Source organism: Phalacrocorax aristotelis, chromosome 9 (assembly GCF_949628215.1).
Source record: "Phalacrocorax aristotelis chromosome 9, bGulAri2.1, whole genome shotgun sequence".
Classification (NCBI taxonomy): Eukaryota; Metazoa; Chordata; class Aves; order Suliformes; family Phalacrocoracidae; genus Phalacrocorax; species Phalacrocorax aristotelis.
This window is the reverse complement of record NC_134284.1, coordinates 3,305,540-3,330,185: the sequence shown is the minus strand read 5'-3', so window position 1 is coordinate 3,330,185 and position 24,646 is coordinate 3,305,540. Positions and strand designations below refer to the sequence as shown.

Below are 24,646 nucleotides of genomic sequence, written 5' to 3'. Positions count from 1 at the left end.
GAAGTTGCGAGTTAATTTTTATAGGCAAGGAGAACTCAGCAAACCGATTTTCACTAATACACATCAAATCAGTCTTTTACTATAAACAACACATTTCTTGGCACTCTTGAACTGAAAAATTCTACTTTCTTCTCCTATTTAATTTTTTCCACTAGCAGAAATAATTGCTATGGCCAGTCAAAAAGTATTTAAAATACTATGTCCAGTTCAAACCACTTTCGACACACTCAATTTTTGAGGAATTTTGGAAGAAAAACAAAAAAGAAAGTGGATTATAGCTGCAATTACTGATGCGTACTTCCTTGCTGTAACACTAGCAGCTAACTACATTCTGGACAACTTCTTTTAAAAATATAGAACACATTAATAATTTCATTATTTTGTTTATCAATGCTCAGTGTTGGAAACCAAAAATCCTTCTCTGAGCTATGTATTCTAGAAGCTTCTGCTGGGTTGCGGCTCTTTCCACTGCTTAAGAACGAGTAGAAATAGTTACACTACTTTTAAGTAAACTTATTTTCAACGCTATTTAGCTACAACATTTATTCAAGCTGCAAGTACACCCTCAAATGAACAAATATGAAATTAGTATTCTGTACATTTTTAAACATATCTGAAGTCTTTTTTAAACTTAATTAGCGTTCCCTGTTTCTACAGGTAAACAACTAAGCAGCAACACGCCATTCCATCTTTTAACCATTTTTTGTTAATCAGTACAGTTTACTTCTTCACGATGGATGGCAGCGACCGCTGCACAGCATGCTAGTCTTCACAGCTACGAAGTTCGTGCAAAGATGATGATGTATTTCAAGTGACAGTATTCAGGTTCAGCAGAATCACACCGAGGGATCAACTTCTAACCTCTTCTTTATTTTGAGCACATTTTCTTTTTGATCACATTCCCTTTGGCCCTAAGAGTGTTCTCTGAATAGTTTTTAAATGTTTAGAGTCCATATTTTCATCTGAGGGGAGAATTCTAGGGATTATAAACTTTTAGACTTAAAACGAAATTTATGCCTGTCACTGTTTTAGGCCTAGCTCTGTCTTTTATTCCATATTTGCACAATTTCCAGGAAACCTGGATTTTTTAGAACAGAATGCATAGTTTGGAATACAAAATGAAAATAAACCAGCTCACTAACATGATTTGAATCATGTGATATTTGGCTCATAAAAATGACAGACTAATTATATATTACACTTTGGTCTCCTAGGGAACAAAGCCACCGCTTTGCTAACACACGGCTGATAAGATTAGCAGGCATATTCAGAACCACAAGCGCATAATTTAAAAGGAATGTAATTCTTTGGGATTTTTTAAAATCAGGTGATTCAAATTTTAAGAAAGTAGTCAGCTCAATAATTACATCCGTGAAGCACCCATACTGTAAACCTGCCTTATTAAAAAAAAATAAATTATTTGTTAAACATGGACAGGATACTAGAACTGGCTATTGTGTTTGAAGCATTATCCTTGAAATGAGAAAAATGAAAGGGTATGAAAACTATCAAATTCTAAATCATAAAATTGGCTAACAGCCAAAATCTAATCTTCATTTTTCCCATTATTTTACGTGCGTTAAAAAAGAACCCTAGGTATGAACACATAATTTTAATTGTCCATTAAAGCTATGACAGCCTTTCATCAAAACTTACAAATGCACACAGTATTCTTTACCCACATCTAAAGGTGAATGTATGCACAACATTTGACTGTTATTGAAACAGATAAGTAAAGACAAACAAAACACACACTTAAAGGATGATTAGCTAGCGACTAGACAAACTGTGTTAATTCAATTTAGGTATGCTTCTCCTCTGTTCACTCTATTTTTTTCTACCTATTTTTCAGCACAAACAGAAATATTTTCTATTGTTATAAATCATATAATATAATAACTTTGAAAAGATTAAAATCCTAAAATTCACAAGTATAAAGTCTATTAAAATATATTAGAATTAAAGTATTTTAAAAGTAGAAGTAAAATTACAGATGAACAAGGTATAGAAAGAACAAAACTACAAATAAAGTACATTCAAAATGATAGAACTAAACTACTAATTATTTTCTGATCTTTTCTTAGACCCATATATTACGTTATTAACCAATCTGCAGCTATACACTTTATACTACTTAATGTATTATAAAGTTAAGGCAGTAGTTGAAGTTATGAGAATTTATATAGCTGTAAATTGTTTAACTTCTGCTAAAAGTATAAAACTTTGTCAACTACTTTTAATTGGTCAGCAATTACTTGTTCAAAGTCTGTTCAAAGTGAAACAAAAGCTAAGTGATAGAATGTCAAAATGTAAGGTAAATAAATAGTCTGTTAAATTTCCCTTCTTCCTTGTGAGCAACTGCAGTTATGTTAGATGATAATGAAGGTGGCCAATTTTAATATTTAGACTTATTTATATTTATAATTTATATATTTATATTTATAATTGGGGGAATGTGGGAAATCCACTGAAGTCTTGTGTTCAGTATAACGGCCAACAAAACACATTCAGAGGACTTTGAGAAACTCTACAACTTGTACTGTAGATTCACTAGTCTAAATGTGTCTTTGTGGCACTGCTTAGGGGGTGAGATTTACAAAGTATGGGTTTAAAATGTTTACTCGCTTCATCTTGTTACTCAAGCTTGTTTGCTACTCATGCGTTGCATGAGACACCAAATAGAAGTTGGGAGAGGATGTAGAATCTTACATGGTAAAAGGGCTCCCTAGAGAGGTAGGGAAAGCATTAAGACAGTACAATAACCAGCTGAAAAGACAATAGGGACTGACAAGTTCTTCAATTTAGGGAAGTTCGATTAATACATACTCTGGCAAGCATCTCCTCAGGAGCCTTATCCTGGAGAAACAGCAGAATCAACCCCTGAGATAGAGCTCCGCAATTTACAGCTCACAAGGACAGGCTGAACAACATGAACAAAGCATCCCACCAACCACCCTATCCCCCCTCCTACTGAGTTTCTGTCGTGTGAATTAACGTACAGGGAGCAGCTCACACGAACTGGACATTTACAGAGGTGTGAGCTCCTTTTTGGAGATGTGCAAAGGAACAGACTCAACGAGAAGATTTTTTTTTTTTTCTTCCTATATCACTATAAAATAGCATGGATGAATGCACTAGTCTAGCCATGTTTTAGAGATTTCATGGAAGATAAATTGGGATTGAATCTAACAGATGTGAAATCAAAGCGGAAGAAAGGAGAACAGAAAAGTCAACAGAAGTGTATCTAAAACAGAAAAGCAAGAAGGGGTAGAAGTGTGTAGTAAAATACGCTAGAAAAATAGGGACAGGGACTCTCTTGAACAGAGAGCACTGTAGAGGACAGAGACCAGAAAGGATGGTAGGATAGCTGAATCACAACACAGAGATAAAAGGTGTGCAGGTGCTAATTTAGCAAGCAATAACATAAGGCCAGAAAATTAAGGAATGCAGGTTGGTTAAGCCTTAAAATCTGACCAGCTGCAACATGGATGTGTTCAAAGGAAAAGTTACTCTTCTTCAGCAGTGAGCAAAAGAGGTCAATATCCCTTAATGAATAAAGACGATGTGGTGTCAATCGTAATACTGAGCAGTATTGCACATTACCGCACAATATGGAAAACAAAATTGAATGAAATTATCAAAACAATGTATTTTTAAACAGGAGAACCCATGACTCCAATGCTGCACATGGATCTTTACTATAAGCAATGGGAATATAACTGGCTTTTTCCTGCCTCTGTGTGGCAGTTGTTGTCTTCCCCTGTACACTGGATGCAAGTCAGGCCTCTTAAATTAGAAGATATTAGTGAAAAATAAAGACATTTTTATTCAAAATTATTTTTAATTTGTAACTAGGGACACAGAAACTAAACATAAGCCCATATTTATTGAAAGTATCCTTCATAAGTCCATGAAAATACTTTTCCTTCTGACAGGAAAAGATATTATCAAGCCAGGGACTAACCAGATAAACTCATTATCATTTTCGCCCCTGCTTCGCATTCAAGTCAGACAGAAGAAGGTGTGAGCTGGCACACTCTGTGCTCTAAAACTCCCAGTTAGGAAAACCAGAATCCCTTCTAAAGAAGCTGGTTGCTACTCATGTATGTTCAGGCTCTGCTGGTGTGCAAACACAGAGACCAAATTATCTGGTTCTCTCTCAACCTCTTGATATTCTGGAATAATCCATTATTCTCGCTTCTACAGAGCCTTCCATGCAGCTGGTGGGTTATGGGGATAGCTGTGGGTTATGATTTAGCTTAGAATGGCAATTCTGTGCCACCTGAGCTTTCCATGAGTTGAAGTTCAAACTTTTCCCATAAGACTGTGTTGGCATAGGAATTGTTGGGCAATCCAAATCTTCCGATATGAGTGGAGACGAACAAGCAGGGGTAGCTACAGTCAACGTCAACTGTTCAACCTAGAGCCAAGCTGCATACCCAGCCCAGATCCTTAACACAGCTGAACAGTGACTGCCCTGGAGAGACTAAGAAATACCCCCATAGCTCAAATTCCTTTCATGTGTTACATGCCTTACTGCTCTCAGTCATACAAGTTCTGTATGTAGCCCATCAACTTCCAAGAGCAAGAGCCTTGACACAGCACTTTGCCAGATCTGTTGTATGCTCTATGGGAAATAGCCATTTCTGTTTTGCAGCACAGGCCTGTAATTTGTAATTATCTCCTCAGTTTGCCCCATAGCTACACCTTAACCTCAGAAACATGTACAAATCATCCCCATTTTCTTTGTCTGCATTGCTAAACAATCTGGTACAACTTTTTATTAGTTCTTGTATCAGCTACTTCAACCTTACTTTTCTGGTATAGGGAAAGGCTACACTGGCCACCTAAAATCTACTCAAAATGCATGTAGAATGTAGACATGGAGAATGCCACCTTATTCTTCTTCTCCTTCTCCTTCTCCTCTCCTCTCTCCTTCTTCACTCAGTCAAAATCAACTTAAACTCACTCCAAAGGCTTTTATGGGACAGCGAGCCATTGGCCTCCAGCCTGGTAATGCCGTAGGGCTCATTGATAAAAATATCTCACAAATGTGTTGCCTTTTCCTGATGCTGCAACGATATGTACAAGAAACTCCCAGCACACAATCCATAAAATCACCTAGTGATCCTAATGATCATATTTTAAATATTTCCTTAAAAGTAATTTATGTTGCGATGTCACTTTGCCTTATTAGACCATTAGTTTAATGAAATAAACAACGTCTGTTACACTCATCTTTTGGCTTTTGTCATACATGCAGATTGCTTGATAACTGGGTGATGCCCTATTTTGGACAGAGTGTTCTACCATAGTACAAATTGATCAAAATGGCTGCAAATATAGACTCTCACTGACTCTCATGGCCTTAGGTAACATACACATGGCATACAATAGGTGAAAGGGAAATTAACTTTTTCAATCAAACGATAAAATACATCTGGTCTAAAATAGATGTGATGTCTTGAACCAAAGATTATTTCTCCTCCTTGCTCACTGCGATATTGAAAATGAAAATATAATCCACTAGTTCCTCCAGGTGTTTCTGTCAAATTTCAGTAATTTGTTAGGCACAAGATAGTCTCATAATTAGCTTAATCAAATGTTAAAAATAATAAATATTGTATTGGCCAGCACTGCTAAGAGATTTCACCATTTACATGCTATCCCTTATGACCATGTGGTGTTACAAATGAGGCTTCCCCAGACCTACTCTTTCCCTGTGCAGAAAGAGAGGGCAATGAATACAATTCATTCGGTATTTAATAAATGGAAGAGTTGGGTAGAAAGCTATAACCAGCTCTAATTTACTACATTAAAACAAAAATTAGTTGGGTCCTGCTCAGTCCTTTCTTGTGTTAAGACATTTGCATCTTTACCATTAGCTACCTACGTGCTACAGTCAGAGCTTCTGCTTCTCAAACCTGTTACTGCCTTTGTGGCAAAAAAAATATTTACTATGTCTTTTTTCACAAGATTGAACTGAAACCATTAACATGCTTTGTGCTAGAGATGAAATTCAAAAACAAAAAAAGCATTTTTTAAAAAGGACCTTTGATAAAAGGTACCATTAAAAATAGGACTTTTTCCGTATTTTTAAGATGAAGTATATAATTCCGCTCATTAATTAATAATTACGTCTTCTCCAGTTACTGAGACGAACTTCAGTTCTCTTTTTCTTTTCTGAATTCTGACCTATAAAACTTGTATGTATGTTCAATCTGAAAGAGGTTTCTTAATCCAGTACGGTAACCATTGTAGCAATCTTATTTTTGGAATGTAAGCAGTGGGTCAAATTAACAGCAATAATTCCTTTTATATCTAATTATGTCATATTTGAAAGGTAACACCCATAAGCACACAATGATAATCCTTGTCACATTTCTTTTGCAAAACATGCAATCACAGTTTGTGATTATACTATCACTGCAATCTATTAGTATTTTTTCTGTATTTATACTTGTTCCCAATATTCAGACTTGGCTAGGATATCCTCTTAAAATATATCTTAACAGATCTTGAATGCTTTAATGGACTTACAGATAGGCATTCATAGATATATATAAAGCATTTAAGTTATAAATACAGATTTAATTCTGAATTCATAGACATGCCCACTGCAAATAAAACTGGTAGTCTAAGAACAGCAAGTGAGAGTGGAACTATATGCAATCTACCATGGTGTAAGTGCCTTGTTGCCAAATAATAAAAAAAACTACCTTTGTTTTGGCCTTCAATTCACTTATCATCTCAAAATTTTATAAACCGAAGAAGGCATAAAAGCAGTTGATGCATCTGGATGCACAGACATACTAAATCATGAAGCTGTCAACAACAAAACTGGGTTTTGATGCAAAACAAAACAAAACAAGTGTCCGCCAACATTTGGTGAGTATTATGGTGCATTTACATTAAGCCGTTTGTCACAGATGAGGAGGTGATCGTCAAAGCAAATTTTATTGTATTGTAGTCACATTCTAGTATTGAAGGGAATACTATGTCTGAAAGAAAACTGTCATGATATTCCTATCAGGAATATGGTTTTGAAAATTTTCTTCATTTTACCTCTATAGTCATCTATTTATCATATCATATATGGCATCAGATACTGTATCATATCACATATATATCTAGGTTTGTTATCTATCTGTGAGTCTGTCTTGCATTCCTAAATGGTGTGCAAATTTTGTCTAGGAAAGAGACAATGATTCAACTATATTTTGCAGGCAGCTAATTTATTTTCACGGTAGGTTAAACGCAGGGCAGCTCAGTTAAAGTGTTTCCTTTGCTTTAAGAAAAAGTCTCATAGAAATCTAATTAGATTTCTACAGTTGTGTTACATTGGGGAGCCAAGTAGTTTTTAGAAAAAACAGGCTCTTGCAGGTGAGGCTGTCATTTAGTTCAAGTCAGTACTCTTATTTTCTGAAATTCAGAGATTTCAAAGTTGTCTGTTATATAATACAAAGTAGTTTTGAGTACAAAATTTTAATTCTGGAATCTTAGATCTTTTGACCTATTTTTACTATTAATTTTAACCAAATACATTTTTACTTTTACCTTTGCGTAATGATAATTCTGCGTGTTATAATTAAATTTTGAATTTTCTGAGCCATATTTCTTGAGAGACAGATTATAATCCAATATTAACATTCCTATGTAAATGTAAACAATGAAATCCGTTTGTTAGATATCTATGTGACTAGCTAATTCAGACATATTTTATGCTGTTTCTACAGCTCCTCCTGAAACGTGAAGGGTAATCTAATTATAAAGGTGTTCACGTAAGGGTATCAGTGCCTCAGTTTCAGAACCCAGGTTTGAAAATACTGACTTACACTACCAATTCTGCCTCTTTAACGTTTCCTTCACAACAAAAGAATTGTTTCATGATAAACAGATTTTTTTTTAAATTAAATTACAGTCCTTAAAAATGCAAAACAAATAGTGCATCCAATTAATTAGGCAGTTAAGGAAGACAGCTGTCCATTCCTGTCATACTGAGGTTTTTAGTTACCAATGTGCACAATGACCCTTAGCTTGCTTTCAAAGATTTTTGGACAGCAGCTCGTCAACTGTTAGTCTTGTACTTTGTAAAACAGAACCGTTAAATGGTCATGACTTTACAGGACATTTTCAGGTGATGAAAACAGCTTTTCCATCGTTCTAATCTACTGATTTCATGAAGTTTTTCTTTTCAGTAGCACGTTGCAAAACAATTTAGGATGATGAAAACAGTTCTTCTGTGATTCTAATTTACTTATTACCCAAGGCTCCTCATTTCAGCAGCTCGTTGTCTTGATGAATCAGCCAAATTTTCCACGTAAAGGACAACGAATTGTCCTTTTGAAATTAAAAATTTGTAAAAATAATTTGAAGTGAACAGTCTATATAATCCAGAAAGTGTCAGCACTTTGAAGTATTATAGTAACTGGTGCTCTGCGTTCTACTGGTATGGCTTTACATTTATGAATAGGAATAAAGGTATCCATCAAAGGAGCTGATGAAATATTTGTGCTATATTTCTATTTGTACATTTTATTTATGCAATTATTAAACCGTGAGAAATTCTCACCTCACACCCCAGCAGGAAAGCACAGTTTGCTTACAAACAAAGAGTGCCCGAACATTGTATTAAGAAATTTAAAGAAGTTAAAACATTTACAAGGTATTTTAAATAAATTTCTTTAAAGGGATCATTGTATGCCATTGGCAAGGTACTAATTACATAAAAAGGAATGAATGTATGGTCTGGATTTTTTTTTTTCCTTGGGGAGTTAATTGCTATTCCTCCAACTGTTTTTGGAAAAAAAAAATAAGTCATGACTCAGCAGAAAATACATCCCTGAGATGATCATCATGATTACGGCAATCTGCTAGTGACTCTTTTACAGTTTTTTAACATGTAAAGCAAATTTGCATATTGATCTAGACACAAGGAAACAAAATATGCTTTGTAAACGGTTGCAGGTGTCAGCTTCTAAAATCAATCTAATCATAACATATATGACATACAAAGCTATGACTTTCAAGTGTTTAAAACCCATAATATCTGCAAAACAATGTCGGTAAGGTTGATAGATAGGAATTTATAATTTCTACATCTTGTCCTTTAAAAAATCTACTTCTACATGAACCTAAAAGCCCCACTAATCTGTAGCAAAATGGAAAATGTAAGTGTAAATAAGTTTGCCATTACTTTTTAAGATGTTTTTCTCTAAATCTGTGTCAATTTGGAACAAGCACCTGGATTTATATGTCATTCTGAAAGTGATTAATCCATTCTTTTCCAAAATATGACCATGTTAGCACTCTTTAGGTCTTTTCAAATGAACTGAGATATGGTAAGCATGGTGCGCTTGTACTGGAATTGGTTTTCCTTTGTAAAAGATTTTAAGCTTCTCTCTCAAGCAAATAATTGAAGGTTTTCGGGTTTGGTTTTTTTTTACTCTAACTAATAAAATCAGGAGACTGTGGTGAGATCTAGCGGCAAGTAGTTTGATGTCCTCAGCAGGACACCAAAAGTCAGAAGTAGTGCTGTAAATTCAGTGTGGGGCTTCGACACTGTGCTAAGTGTGGCCTGAATCTCTGGGGCTTCCCTTTGATGCAAGTGCAGTATATTAACTGGAAAAGCATTCACTTTTATTTGTCTGTACTGTCTGCGACAGCAATATCGCCTCATTTAGGCTAGTTCAACATGAAAATGCACAGAGAAGCAATCTGTTACAAATTAGCACAGCTCCCCTTTCATTTTACTAGCTAGTAATTGGAAGGGGTTACAAAAGTGTAATTTATCAGATTATATGTGTTTATCTTTTTGTGGGGACAGCATGCCTTTGGTGAATTTTCCTACGCACCCTGAGGGAATAATCTTTCCTTGATGTCCATTAGATCTGAAAGAAAACAATGACGCCTGTGAAATATAGGAGTATAATTTGTTGGGTTTGAGAAGGAACAGTTTCCCAGACATCTAAAATGGTATTAATGACTTTATTAGAACCTTACCGTTCCTTGGAAATGCTTTTGCTCTCTCGTTTCCAAATGGTCTTGAAGTCACTGCAGAATTCGTACCACACCGTGAAAACATAGTTTGGTGAGATCTCCTTCTCGCCAGGCTTTGGCTTTATCCCAAAGTATCCCACTGTTTCTTCAAAGCTATGAAGGACGAGAGAAAAAAAAACTGTCAACACACAAGCCCAATGGGGAAACAGTTTCTTTGAGGGCTGGTTCCCGAGCCAGTAGTCAAGGCTGGTAATTACCATAACTTCCCCTTAGCCTTGGAAATCATAGCAGCAATTCATGCTGAGTGTAACTAACCTTCCAAAACCTATCTCATTCCCAGGAGGATAACTTACAGATGCATGAGCCATCATAGAGATATGCCACACAGGTGAATCATGGGCATACAATTTTAATGAGAAAAACTTGCCTTCTTCCATTTCAGGAAATACTGTATTATATCTATTTCTTTAATTTTATTCAGCAACACTCCATGAAGATCTTATTCTCCCATTTATCTTTCTTGAAGGACTATGGAAGAGTCACGTGCCAAGTCAGGTTAAAAATAACCTTCAAATACTTAGGGAGAATTGGGAGTAGCAATAAAAAAGCCACAGACAGTGCCAATGATCAGTTTGGAGAGCTGTTACTGAAAATAAATAATCTCCTTCCACATGTGTCAATAGGCAGATAACTAATTTTAAGAAAACACATTGCCAATGTTTTAATGCTTTTTTATTTTATAATGTGGCTACTGAATTGCTATACAGCTGGATATTTTCAAAGTAGTCTCTTATTATAGACTATACTTCTGATAGCATTTTAACTAATTGTGCATTTTTAACCTTTGTGATATTGCTTTCTATAGATAAAATTGAACGATTCACATGACTTGTGAGACTTATCTAAACATGGAGACTTATCTAAACAAAAGAAAAGTATGTTCACTTTTGTAAAGGTTGAATCACTTTTCTCTGCAAAGTAGATGTAACAACCCTGAAAGATTTGGCGATACTTATGAAAAATAATTCCAAAAAGGAAGGTAAGAACATATTTCAAAATAACTAATTTTTCTTGAAATACTGGTTTTATTTAAGAAAGCTATATTCTTTATATTTGCCAATAGGTCCTAAATCTAGAACACAGAAAGTGTAAAACCTTGAAAATAAAATAAGTAAGAAGTATTTTAAAGACTTGTAAGGGGTCCCCATCTATTCAACAGGTGTTACTTGAGCAATGCAGTTTCAGCAAATATTTCTTTCTTAACTTATACTTGCATTTGCATAGTCCACATTGTATTTATTCATATGAAACTGCCAAGGTTAGGGTTGAGGTTTTTTGCCTTACGTTGAGATTCAAGCTTTTAGCTAGGCTTGAAGAATATAAAGCAACCATCAAAAAATACAGAAGTCACCTCCAAAAAATAAAGGAATACATACTCCAGCTGCTTCACAATGTAAAAAAAAGCTTGGATTTTAGCAACACGAGCCAATATGCTCTGGCTGCTTTTGATATTTTATGGCTACAGCTTCTAGGACATGCTAAAGAATGTCACATATTGCTCAAGGTGAGCTATTAATATTTTTTAAAATCCTCATATATTATAACCTTAACCTTTTAAATTTCTTACACAGGTTTTGTACGAAACATGTAACTATATTTCAAGTTAACTGGTGATCCATGGTAAAGGTATCACAATGAAATAAGTATGCATAAGCCCAAAGAGTTCAGAGTTGAAGGCTCCTGTAGGGACACTACAAGGAGAAAACAAATAAATAAAAAACTAACACAGTGTTAAATATCTGTGTAAACCATTCTGGTAATTCAAACCCTAAAAATACTAAAATGCCTTAGTCATAATCACATGGTTAAAACAGCTTATGTCTACAGGGCAGTGTCATTTCCATTACATTCACTTGGGCCAAATATTCCTCAGCTGTTCATACCCCTTGACTAGGGGAGCTGAGCCAGGAACAGCAAAACCAGAAACTCTCTTCTCAGGTTTTCTTCATGTAACAGCAGCCCCAGTAACACTGTGCTCTCTTTTTCCTAAGAGAACCCTTCTCCATCCCAGCTGTAGCTGACACAGTTGTCTCTGCATGCCCCAGGATTCTGAATTCCTGCATGCTCTCTCATTCTGCCTTCATCCTGACACTTACTCCTCATCCCCTCTTCGTGTTTCATCTTCAGCCCTTCCCCCAGTAGCACTGCTTTGCTTTCACCCAGCTTAATCCGGCTTCCTAGGCTGCGTTCTGACGTTGGAAAGTAACAGATCTTTTTAGCAGTTAAGATACTGAATGTTTAGTTAGCAACTGAAAATCCCAAATGCCATACAAGACAACTAATTCCTTAAGTCAACTGCAAATTAAGTGTACCTCCATACCCTGGAGAATCTACTCTGCTCCAGAAAGCCTACAAAGCAAGTAGAATATGAAAAAGCCTGTGCCACGAAAGGCAGGTCTGTAGCTAGGTAGAAAGGAAACAAGCCAGCCAGTCACCCTTGACAAATGAAATTAAGAGGTAAAGCCCCAGTTGATGTCAGCCAATAGTTCAGCCCATTTAGGCACCTTCTGCAAGCAAATGGACACAGTTCACCTAAGACTTGAACTGCGTTTGGGAAGTGCCTATCTCTCTCTTTTCCTGACTAGGAAGTCTAACCTGGGTGTCTCAGTTCGGTGGAGTAACTCTGGGCTCAGAAAAGTAACACAGAAATCCAAATTATCACAGATCTGCCTCTAGTGACCATGAAAAAAAATACTGAAAATAAATTTAAAATAAATTTACCCCAGTTGATTTACAGCAGTTCCATAGCTAACACAAACAAGGTTAAAGGCAGATCTTTCACTCTCACAAAACTGTAATTTGTTAAACAAAACTTATTAGAAACACTAACTTATTAAATATTTTACTATCTACCTATAAATCAACTTATCTCACTTCTCCCCCCGTTTTGCCTCCTTTGGCCTAAGTAAGGCACAGATATTCAGGCAATAAAACCATTAGGATTTCACTGGTTTCTTAGTATACTGCATTCAATAGCCTAAGTGCTGAAAATGTTCAGTGACAACGAATCAGTTATTACAATATTCTGTAAACTCTGATTTAGTTCAATGTTGACAGTAATTAAAACCTGAAACAGAGTACACTGTTTGGCTCAAATCTCAGCTGAACTTTTTCCTGGAAGACTACATTTTTTCAGAAAGCATATTACTTCTTTGAAGTACAGATCTTTTCTTCTCTTTAATGTAATTCCTAAGATCAATAACACCTTTGACCAAAATAAACTGTTAGAAAACGCTAGCAAAAAGCTTACCACTTCTGTGCATTTTCCAAACTGCTCTCCTCTTTTTTACGTTCTTCTTTAGCTGCCAATGAAAAACATTTCAAAGATAGAAATTATTGCCTTACTGTTTTAGAGATCCCACAGATTAAACATCTCTTACATTCAAAATGAGATAGGTTGCATACTAATATGATAAAAGTGATAAACATTTGGTAATTTTCAAGTTTTGTTTATTTCTTGTACCTAAATGAATGCTTCTAATATACCAATAAAGTGTATTGGATTTGAAAAGTCATTTAAAATCCATGCTATACTATATAGTGGTAGACATTAATCTGAATAAAAATCAAATAATTAAACTTGCCTTTCAGATTGAAAAAAAGAACATTAAGTTGTGTATGTTTGTTTATTGTTGCAGACCAGAACTTACAAATTTAAACCAGTTTTTGCAGCGCAAATAATTGGAAGTTCAATTGCAGTTGAACAGGTACCAACCATAGTTAACACCAACTGTTGCATATAGCTATCACATTTTGTTCAGGAAGCTGGAAAGTGAAAACACATGTACTAAGTTTTAAATGTATGGTATGTACATGATTTTTTTTGAAAAAACAGCCAAGAGTTTGAAATATGGTTAGTGAATCTGAGCCCCCCTGTTACAGAATGCTCACATGAACTACTTAAAAGGATTTGATTTTCAAAGGATGGGCATTCTCTACTTTTGAAAATGTTTCCTGAGCTGGATATTTGAGCAAAAGCACTATTTTTTTCACAAAATGTTGATCAGGTCTTAGTACAGTGGCGCAACTCAGCTGCGGCAGAATACCACACATGTACAACATGCTAACATGGAAAAGTTATTCCTATTCCACATTAGAGTAATCCTGTAAGTGCAAGTGTTAATATAAACAGAATTTAGACACTTCATTATACAAAGATAAAGAACTGTATCTTTTTTCTTCTCAGTCCATAGGAGTGTGTTGGCTGGTTGAAATACAGTTACAAACTTGAGTTCACAGACAAGGCCACAGAGAAACTGATCCTGAATGATTCCATGTCGTTGGAAGGCTACCGACACAGAGGTTCGTACTGAGACAAAATATTTTTAAAAACTGCGTTACTTCAGAACACCTGCTGTTAACAAAACGACTTGATTTCAACTCATGTGTTTACCTATATTGGGCAAGTGTGCTGGAGCTATTTATTAAAATTATTTCGGTATTGCAAAAGCCAGGAACAATGTTGTGTGGTCTTGCAAGGAAAACCTTTAATTCTATACCACTGTATTCTCCACCTCAAACCTTGGTGGCAAAACAGCTGCAATTGAACTAGATAGGGCAGCTCTGATTTATTGCGTTCATCTCCGGCTCCTGAGAAATTCAGCTAAAGTTAACCTACTATACTTGATTCATTATTTCCACAGCTCTTTCATTTTATACCATTAAACATAGAAAACACAGGTTCAAATTCTGATGGTTCATCACGATACAAAATTAACTGCATACAGAAAAACAAAGATGGTTAAAAGCTGAATTGTGTATAAAATGGTACACTTTATGTTTACATTAATAATTTATTTCTGGTTGTTAAGGAGATGAAAAACTGTTAAGTAAGGCAAATTTCCCAACATAGCTACCTTCACAGCTACAATAGAAATCAAATAATCCTGCACATGAACAAGAACACAGTAACTAACAAGGACAACACGCTTATATGTTTATAGCTAGGGAGTACATTGTTTTTTCATCTTTTAAGAACAGAATAAGGGGAGATAGAGGAAAGAAATTTTAATTTGTGACAGAAAGTAGAAAAAAGGTGTGACTTCTAGGAAGGAACACACAAAGTTTACATTAATATAACAGTGTGTGTGTTTGTGTACCACTATAACCTCTATAAGGGAAATGAGGAAGGAAGAAAATAACTATATTATATGACCAACAGTATTTTCCATATTTTTAACTATAAGCATGTCTCCCAAGAAATTATTTAAAAGCATTTATTTGAAATTTAGATGTTGAGACTTGTTCAGAAAACAAATGAACAGCGCTATGCAACAAATTCTAAGTCAACAGGAGTTACAAATACTACTTAATGTGTAAGACAAGAAACGAGAGCAATTCTCTAATCTTCTGTACAATTTCTAAGTAATCTTCCACTCAGAATTTGTAATATCCTGCTCTTTTTCTCCCCCTTCACAACCTGCAATAACTAACACTATCAATGCTGTCAGTAAAGGTTTCCATGAAACATTGTATTTTCCTCAACAAAGTCCTCAAAGATATGAATCCTCCTCTTAATTTGTGGAATTACTAAAGACAATTAAAATAAATTGCATAAATGAAAAAACTTCTTTTTATTTCTCTGGCAACCCCACATTTGCTCACATCAAATTTCCTTTTTGCTGAAGTGGGATCAAGTAATTCTTTCATCCTTAGACCACATCCTTGATTTCAGTTTCCTCAGTTTCCTTAAGTTAAGAATGTAATAACAGCCATATCATATTGGCAAAAGGATTCGCCTAGCCTAATATCACAGAATCACAGACTGGCAGGGGTTGGAAGGGACCTCAGGAGATCATCTTGTCCAACCCCCTGCTGGAGCAGGCACCCCCAGAGCAGGGGCACAGGGCCACATCCAGGCAGGTTTTGAATGTCTCCAGGGAAGGGACCCCACAGCCTCCCTGGGCAGCCCGTGCCCCTGCTCTGGCACCCTCAAAATAGGATAACTTCCCTCGACCTGCTGGCTGCAAGGGCACAGCGCTGGCTCAGGGTCACCTCGCTGCCCACCAGCACTCCAAGGTCCTCCTCAGCAGAGCCGCTCTCCAGCAGGGCACCCCCAACCTGTAACGGTGCCTGGGGTTGTTCCTCCCCAGGGGCAGGACCTTGCACTTGCTCTTGCTGGATTTCATGAGGTTCCCCTGGGCCCAGCTCTCCAGCCTGTCCAGGGCTCGCTGGATGCCAGCACAGCCTCCTGATGGATCAGCCGCTCCTCCCAGCTTGGGATCATCAGCGAACTTGCTGAGGTTACACTCTGTCCCTTCATCCAGGTCACGGATGAATATGTGGAACAGGGCTGGCCCCAGCACAGACCCCTGGGGAACACCACCAGTGACCGGCCTCCAGCCAGGCTCTGCCCCATTGATCATGACCCTCTAAGTTCTGTCGTTGAGCCAGTTCTCTATCCACCTCACCATCTACTCATCCAACCCACAGTTCCTCAGCTTGTCTATGAGGATGCTATGGGAGATAGTGTCGAATGCTTTACTGAAGTCAAGACAGACAACATCCACCACTCTCCCTTCGTCAACCCGGCCAGTCACACCATCACAGAAGACACTCAAGTTCGTCAAGCATGAGCTTCCCTTGGTGAAGCCATGTTGACTATTTCTGATAAGCTCCTTTTCCTCTACATGCCGGGAGATGTTGTCCAGGATGAACTGCTCCATCACCTTTCCAGGGACGGAGGTGAGACTGACTGGCCTATAGCTTCCCAGGTCCTCCTTCTTGCCCTTTTTGAAGATTGGCGTGACATTTGCTTTCCTCCAGTCCTCCGGCACCTCTCCTGTCCTCTGCACCTTTCAAAGATGATGGAGAGTGGCTCAGCAAGAACATCCACTAGCTCCTTCAGCACTCACGGGTGCATCCCATTGGGGCCCATGGATTTGCAAGTATCAGGTTTGCCTAGGTGATCTCTGACCCCATGCTCCTCAATCAAGGGCAAGTCCTCCTTTCTCCGGATTTTTTCTCTCACCTCTGGGGGCTGGGATGCCTGAGGGCCAGCCTTAGCAGTGAAGACTGAAGCAAAGAAGGCATTCAGTAACTCTGTCTTCTCTGCACCCTGCGTCCCCAGGGCCCCTTCCTTGTTCAGCAGTGGGCCCGCTGTGTCCCCAGTCTTCCTTTTACTGTTGATGTATTTAAAGAAACCCTTCTTGTTATTCTTGACATCCCTCGCCAGATTTTGTTCCAAGTGGGCCTTGGCCTTCCTCGTCGCATCTCTGCACACCCTGACAACATTCCTATATTCCTCCCAAGTGGCCAGTCCCTTTTTCCACATACTGTAAACCTCCTTCTTCCTAGAAGCTCTTTGCTCATCCATGCGGGTCTCCTGGCTCCTCTGCCTGACTTCTTCCTCCTAGGGATGCACCGATCTTGAGCTTGGAGGAAGTGGTCCTTGAACACTGTCCAGCTCTCTTGGATCCCCCTGCCTTCCAGAGCCCTAGCCCACAGGATCCCTCGTAGCAGGTCTTTGAAGAGCCCAAAGTTGGCCCTCTTGAAGTCCAAGGTTATAATCCAATTTGTTGCCCTTCTTCTACCACACAGCATCCTGAACTCGACAATCTCATGGTCACTGCAGCCAAGGCTACCCCCAACTCTCACATCCTCAGCCAGCCCTTCCTTGTTTGTTAGGATAAGGTTGAGCAGCACATCTTGCCTCATTGGCTCCTCCACCACTTACATCAAAAAGTTGTCCTCGGTGCTCTGTAGGAACCTTCTGGATCGTGCATGGCTCGCCGTGTTGCTTTTCCAGGAAATATCAGGGTGGTTGAAGACCCCCATGAGGACCAGGGCCTGCGATTGCGAGGCTACTTCCAACTGTCTGTAGAAGGCTTCATCAACTTCCTCTTCTTGATCAGGTGGCCTGTAGCAAATGCCCACAACAGTGTCACCTGTATTTGCCTGCCCCTTAATTTTTACCCACAAGATCTCAACTTGTTCTCCTTCCACTCCTAGGCAACTCCCCCACCTTGCCTTGCTGGTCTGTCTTTCCTGAAAAGCCTGCAGCCATCCATGACCCCATTCCAGTCATGCGAGCTGTCCCACCATGTCTCTGCGATTGCAGTGAGATCACGGCCCTGTGACCGCACACAGACCTCTAGTTCCTCCTGTTTATTCCCCATGCTGCGTGCGTTGGTGTACAGGCATTTCCGAAAGGCGTTTCAGGAAGGTGCTTGAGCAGACAGGTTTCCCCGGAGGGGTGTACGAGGACCCACTATAGCCGTGCAAACCCTTGAGGTGGTTGGTCTCCTGGCTGCCATCGCGTGAGGCCGCTACGGCACCTTTACCACTGCTCAGGTTGTCCTGTTGCATTCCCCCATTGTGTGTGATGGCATTAGCATTGCCAGTTTGTCGCCCTCCCCCAAGTTCCTCAGTTTAAAGCCCACGTCACCAAGCTTGCCAGCCTGCTGCCAGAGATTCCCTTGCCTCTTCCTGACAGGTGGAGTCCATCCCTCCCTAGCAGCCTGTGGTTGCTGAAGAACATCCCGTTGTCATAAAAGCCAAAAACCATCATGTTGACACCAGCCACGTAACCAGGAGTTGATCTGCATTATTTGCCTACTTCTAGTCGTCCATTTTTCTCCAACAAGTAGTATGGAGCAGAAGATAACTTGGGCACCAATATTTTTCACTTGTTTTCCCAGGGCTTTTTAGTCTTCCTTAGTTCTGCCCAGGCTATGGCTTGCATCATCATTTGTGCCCACATGGAAGAGTAGCAGATGATATCAGTAATGATGATATCAGATGATATCAGTATCATGATAGCAGATATCATGATACTGATAGCATGAATCATGATAGCAGATGATATCAGTAATCAGTGATCTTGACAAGCTGCAGCACCCTCTCAGTGATGTCTTGGATCTTAGCTCCTGGCAGACAGCAAACCTCTCGTGACGCCCTGTCAGGCCGGCAGATGGGCGCCTCAGTGCCTTTTAACAGAGAGTCACCCACTGCGAGCACTCGCCTCTTCTTTTTAGGGTATCCACTCTGTGCTGCTGGTACAGCTGCACCTTGTGGACCTTGCTTGTGGACGTCTGCAGCCACTGAAGCTTCAAATCTGTCATTGGTGGGGGCTGAAGCGGAGCCCTGCTTTTGCAGGTCACCAGGGTCCAAGGTGCCTCCTCCTTCTCAGCGGTGTCTGCTATAGGAGCATGGTTCTGGAACCACCTGTCTATCTCCGCCTCAGTTCTACTAATACTACGCAGCCTTCTAACCGTCTCCTGCAACTCAGCCACCTCGTGCAACAGATCATCAACCTGTGCACACCTTGTGCAGGTGCTTACCTTACACTGAGCAACTGCTCGGCTAGAGTTAAGGACCAGGACAAACACAGGATCCTTCCCCTGAGTGGTCTCTCTGCCTCTGAGGTTCTGTAGTTCATACAAAATGCTTCCTCCATCGGATGTCATTTCAGTGTAATTCTCAATGGATTCTCTCCCAAGAGCTTGCTCGATCTCTGCGTAAGCTTTTTAGCTTCCACAAACTGCGGTGGCAAGTGTTCTACAGCCTAACTACATGTAGTACATTTTGTTTATTTTGAAATGGACTCCTGATATCACTCTCTATTTCTTGTACTGGAGAAAAGCGTGACTGCAGTGAACGTTCAAATACAGTGACTACTGGCATTAGCTTTTCGATTAAGATGCTTTTGAAGTGAACTTCCTCACTGTCCCTATTTATTGAGCGTTGATTTGGTTTGCAGATAAGCTTCGGTGCTTGCAAACTGATTTCCATTAGGAGGAAACTAAACAGGAAGCTCCACAGCAAATGCACTCCAATACTTAATAGGAACAAAAGGAGCAAAACTGTGTTTGAGCCTTCAGACAGCTTTGAAACACATGAGGTGGAGATGTTCACCTCAGATTAAATCTAACTCAAAGCTTAAACCTCTACTGTAAGCACACTGGCCTCAGCCCCTGCTGCTTCAATCTGCTAATCCAATCCTACTGCACCAAATTATTCCATAATGTAGCCATAGATACATTACATGTATTCAGATTACATAAAGGTCCTTCAAAATGACTTTCCATAAACTGCATTTGGTGTGGAGACACTCTTCTGTTTGGTCTTGGAGTCATTAGGCCTGACCAGCTTTGAAAATGACAGGGAACTGTCAAATGTAAAGTTTGCTGCCTGGTCTCACATCTAAATGCAAGTTCTTAATATGCTCTACTGTTCGGATTTTGTTAAGTCCATATCCTGAATAAAGTATCAAATCCTGTCCTATGACAAGCAGACCATCTTAATATATGTTCTTTGAATATAGATATGAAAGCCAGGATCAGTTAAGAATTTCTGTGTCTTTCTACAGACAAGAGCTTTGAAAGGAAAACAGGTATTTACAAAATATGCAGTTCTACTGTGCTGTAAGAATAGTCTTCTGTAATACAGACAGCTAGAGTGTGAAAACCAGCCCCTGGTCTTATTCACCTTGCTATTTGCATCTATCTCAGAGAGTAAGAGAATAAATAGACTATGATCTTATGAATTTGCCATATGAGTCTGAGATATTTCTGGTGACTTCCTTTTACTGAAATGCAGAAGTAAACATTTGAAGAGCCATGATCCTGTAACAGTTCTAAGAGTGAAACAGTCCTAGAATGAAATGGTAAAAAAACCCCAACTTATTTCTTATACATATTCTACTTGCTGAGGATGGAACAGCATGCCAAATACTATTTTGAAAATGAGAAATTACCAGAAAATATTTATTTGTAATGGGGCTAATATATGCATAGTACCTTCCAGTTACAACAGAAATAAGACCTCTTCCTGCATGAGGATACTATGAAATAGTTCCCCGGAGAACAAAGGAAAGAAAATTTTGGGTACTGGCATAGACTGAAAGTTGGAGAAGGTCAGTAACTAACATAGGCAAGCACAGAATGATGAAACTACTTGCTCTAAGAGGGGAGGACAAAGAAAGAAGAATGGGTAGACACAACTGCCCAAAAACCTCACAGCTACTTCTGCCCCTCTAGTGAAAATTTTTAACACTTACTGAGTCTGACTGGATAAATTTTCTGGTATTTCTCTCTGACCTTAAATATATGAATGCATGTCAGAAGGGTAATTCACACAAGTCTACTGATCTTGTTGTCTAGTCTTCAAAATTATGAGAACACTCAGACAACTAGCAGTTTGGGTGGAGACATCAGAACTTTTAGTTTTATATTCCAAGGCTGAGTTCATGTGGCTCAAAAATGTGTGCTTCATGAACTTTTAGTGACTTGTAAGTTACATGTTTCTCTGCGGGGGGGGGGGGGGGGGGGGGGGGGGGGCAGAAACCCACACCCTAAACCAAGGTATTTAATTTTTCTGCTCCAAGGAAGGAAACAAGTCTTTTCTGAATCATGTCTTCCAACCAAACACAGTTAAGATTAAGGCAGAATCTAGGATAAGTCATAGACAAAAAAACCCAACCCAAACCCAACCCCAAAATGAAACAACAAAACCAATCAACCAAAAACAAAAACCCCAGACCAAAACATGTGAAACCAAAGAAAAACCTTAATGACATTCCTCTCTGAATTTTATAGAGCCTGGACAGAGGCTGTTAAAACAATGACAGGTTATTAGGACATTTTCTAGGTTCACAAGAACTCACCTTCCTTATTAGTCATGACTAAAACTGCTTAAGCAGTCATGCTGAAAGGTAGTCAAAAGATGAAACCCACCCTAGACACATACTAGGCCCTTAATCAAGGGTTGAGGAAGAAAAGTATATCCCCAGAGAGGTTCAGTGGGGTTATATTTTTCCAAAGTGCCAAATGTCACATTCTATGACATTACTAAGGAGAACAAGCAGCAATAGACATTTTCTTGGTCTTTTTAAACCATGAAGACCTACCACCATTTGATAAAAATGGTCCAAATCTCTTAGAAATTTTCCATTGCTGATATACTTGGGTATCAGAAGCTGAACTCAGACAACTCTATGGATAAAAGTATACTATATATATCTCCATCCTCAAGTACAATTGTCTTAGAAGGGAAAACTTTAAATTATCTTATTTAATAAGGGACTATGCAGAGTGGAAGAAGCAGCTCAAAGATGGCCTTCTAGATGGGTAAGAAGTCTAGAGGGAATCATCAAATGCAATGTAGATGTCCTCTGTTTTTGTACAAAATTCTGGACGTGCTGAAACCCCTAGACACTATAGTAGTTCAAAACCCAGCAGGCTCAACAGCAGGATGAATTGAGCCTTCTTTGGTTTTGGTTTCAATAGACCTGTTACCAGTGAAACTTTCCAAACAGACTTAAATTTTAAGAAATCCTTTACTCAAGACTTACTGGACTACAAGTAATAATATAGAAAACTAAATTTTCAGAGGGTTGCACTTGCTAGCACACGGCAGTTCTTTGAGCTGCAAAGAACCATCATGAGCAATATAATGGAAGTGTGTTTTCCTAAGGACTGTTTAATATATATTAGAGTCCTGGTGGGTTGACCGCGGCCAGTGGCTATGCACCACACAGCCATTTGCTCACTTGTCCCCCTTTGCCCACAGTGGGATGGGGGAGAGAATAAGAAGAGTAAAAGTGAGAAAAACTTATAGGTCAAGACAAAGACATCTCAATATGTGAAGAAAAGGGAAAGAAAAAACCAAGTGATGCAAGGACAATCACTAACCACCTACCACAAGTAGATTGATGCCCAGCCATTTTTGGAGCAATGACTACCTCTCCTAAAATCCTTTCCTCTCCTTTTTTCATTGCTGAGCATGACGCTACATGCACGGATTTTCCTTTTGGTCAGCTGTCCAAGTTGTGCCCCCTTCCAACCCTTGCCCACCCCCTGGCCTATTTGCTGGGGCGACAGAGTGAGAAAAAGAGAAAGACTTGACAATGTGCAAGTGCTTCTCAGCAACAGCCAAACACTCCTGTGTTATCAGCAGTGTTTCAGCCACAAATCCAGATCACATCCCCGTACCTGTGTACACACCAGCTGCTATGAAGAATATTAACTCCATCCCAGCCAGACCCAGTACAACAGCACATAACCATATAGAAAAACCACTGTGTAGTAATCCTAAGATTTAGACCCATTGGATCATTTGGGCAGTTTTTATGCATAAAAATCAAGTCTATAGTTATTTTTTCACATAGCCAAGGTGCCCATCACTCGACTTATCATGGTAAACAATCTGTAGTTTTCAATGCAGTGTGAGGTTTTATTGTTTAGTTGATGACAGTGTCGCCAACTGCATGTGGCTAACAATTCATGCGGTGTTCACAAGCATCATCATCATCATTTAATCTTTTTGTTAGTGTTATCTTACTGTCTAGAAAAAATTAGGGCCCTGCATAAGAAGGCCATGAATAGAATACATTGCAAATGTTATAAATAATTTGGATACTATAAAACATGAAAATATATTTCATTACCTGACACTGCCAGAATCTGCTTTCTTGAAATGTGAATTTTAAAGGAATGGAAATCAAATTAATAGAATCTTTTAAACAAATTACCAAATGTCAAGTGCAAATAAACAAGTACTCATGAAAATGCATATATGAATGCAAGAGAATGCAAAAGCAGAAAATGGAAGGAAAGCCACCATCTCTATTTTCCTTTTTTTTTTTTTTTTCCCCCTCATCATCAAACTGGAATATACTGTATTTTGAAAACATGGCTTGACTAACAAGAAGTAGTATGGTACGGAGTATGGAAACTAGGGTTTTGGAATTGTTAAAGACATGAAAATTCAATTTCTATTTCAGTATCATACATAACTGGGATGAAGTTTTACATTTCATACTGACAAAATCGAATTTTAAAATGGTTTTACTTTTTGAAAAAACATCCTATAATACAGCATATAGCAACAAAGGGTTTAAAAGTTCTCAGAAATTAGGTATTCACAGTAAAAAAGATTTTGCGATTTCAGACATTTATACTTTTCAGTCTGATGGCTTTCTCAATAACCTTAAAAGATTTTAGCAAATTATAAAGTTTCAGAAATTCTAGGAGGTGTGTATTCTGTTCTATGAAGAGATATAGTCAAGAAAAATGTAGAGCTATGAATAAAATCTGAATTTTCTGCTATTTCTACTTTATTTTATTGAGTTACTTTTAATATAACTCTATCTTTTGAGAAATAATATTACGTCTAAGTTAGTTCTATACAAAAGAATTCCTATTACCTAAGAGTTGATGTAACATATAAACATAGCAAACAGGAGAGAATTCATACAGTGTGAAAAACTTTCCATTTTATTTTGTTTTTTTTAACTGTATTGTATTAAATTTCAAATTTGAAATACACATACTTCATATGATTGCAAATTCTTTCACATGAACAGCAGGAGCTTTTTTGCCTTATAAAAATTTTATATTTCAGAAACTGTAAAAAACGTTAAGCGTTCTGTGTACAGATTCTTAGCAACTACTTTTTCTAATATGTATTATTTGATTAACTTTCTTTTGCTAGTTACTAACTTCTAATTGGTAGGCTTTACGAACTCATGGAATTCAACAGACAGCCTGGAAATTACAAGTATATATTTTCATTGTATGACTAATAAAGTTATCTCTTCCATTTTATTAGAATGCAGAAAATCCCCAAACCAAATGACCCCACACCC

General features: G+C 38.2%; 1 protein-coding gene across 1 annotated transcript in view; it reads right to left on the bottom strand.

Annotated features, from left to right (window-relative positions):
- LOC142061785 (formin-like) overlaps positions 1–24,646 on the bottom strand; it is a 145,428-nt gene that overhangs the window by 4,310 nt on the left and 116,472 nt on the right. Inside the window, exons 14-15 of the mRNA XM_075103219.1 lie at positions 13,310–13,361; positions 10,003–10,152 (exon numbers count right to left, since the gene is read on the bottom strand). Of these exons, the coding sequence (XP_074959320.1) occupies positions 10,003–10,152; positions 13,310–13,361 (202 nt within the window). The remainder of the gene's footprint in view (positions 1–10,002; positions 10,153–13,309; positions 13,362–24,646) is intronic.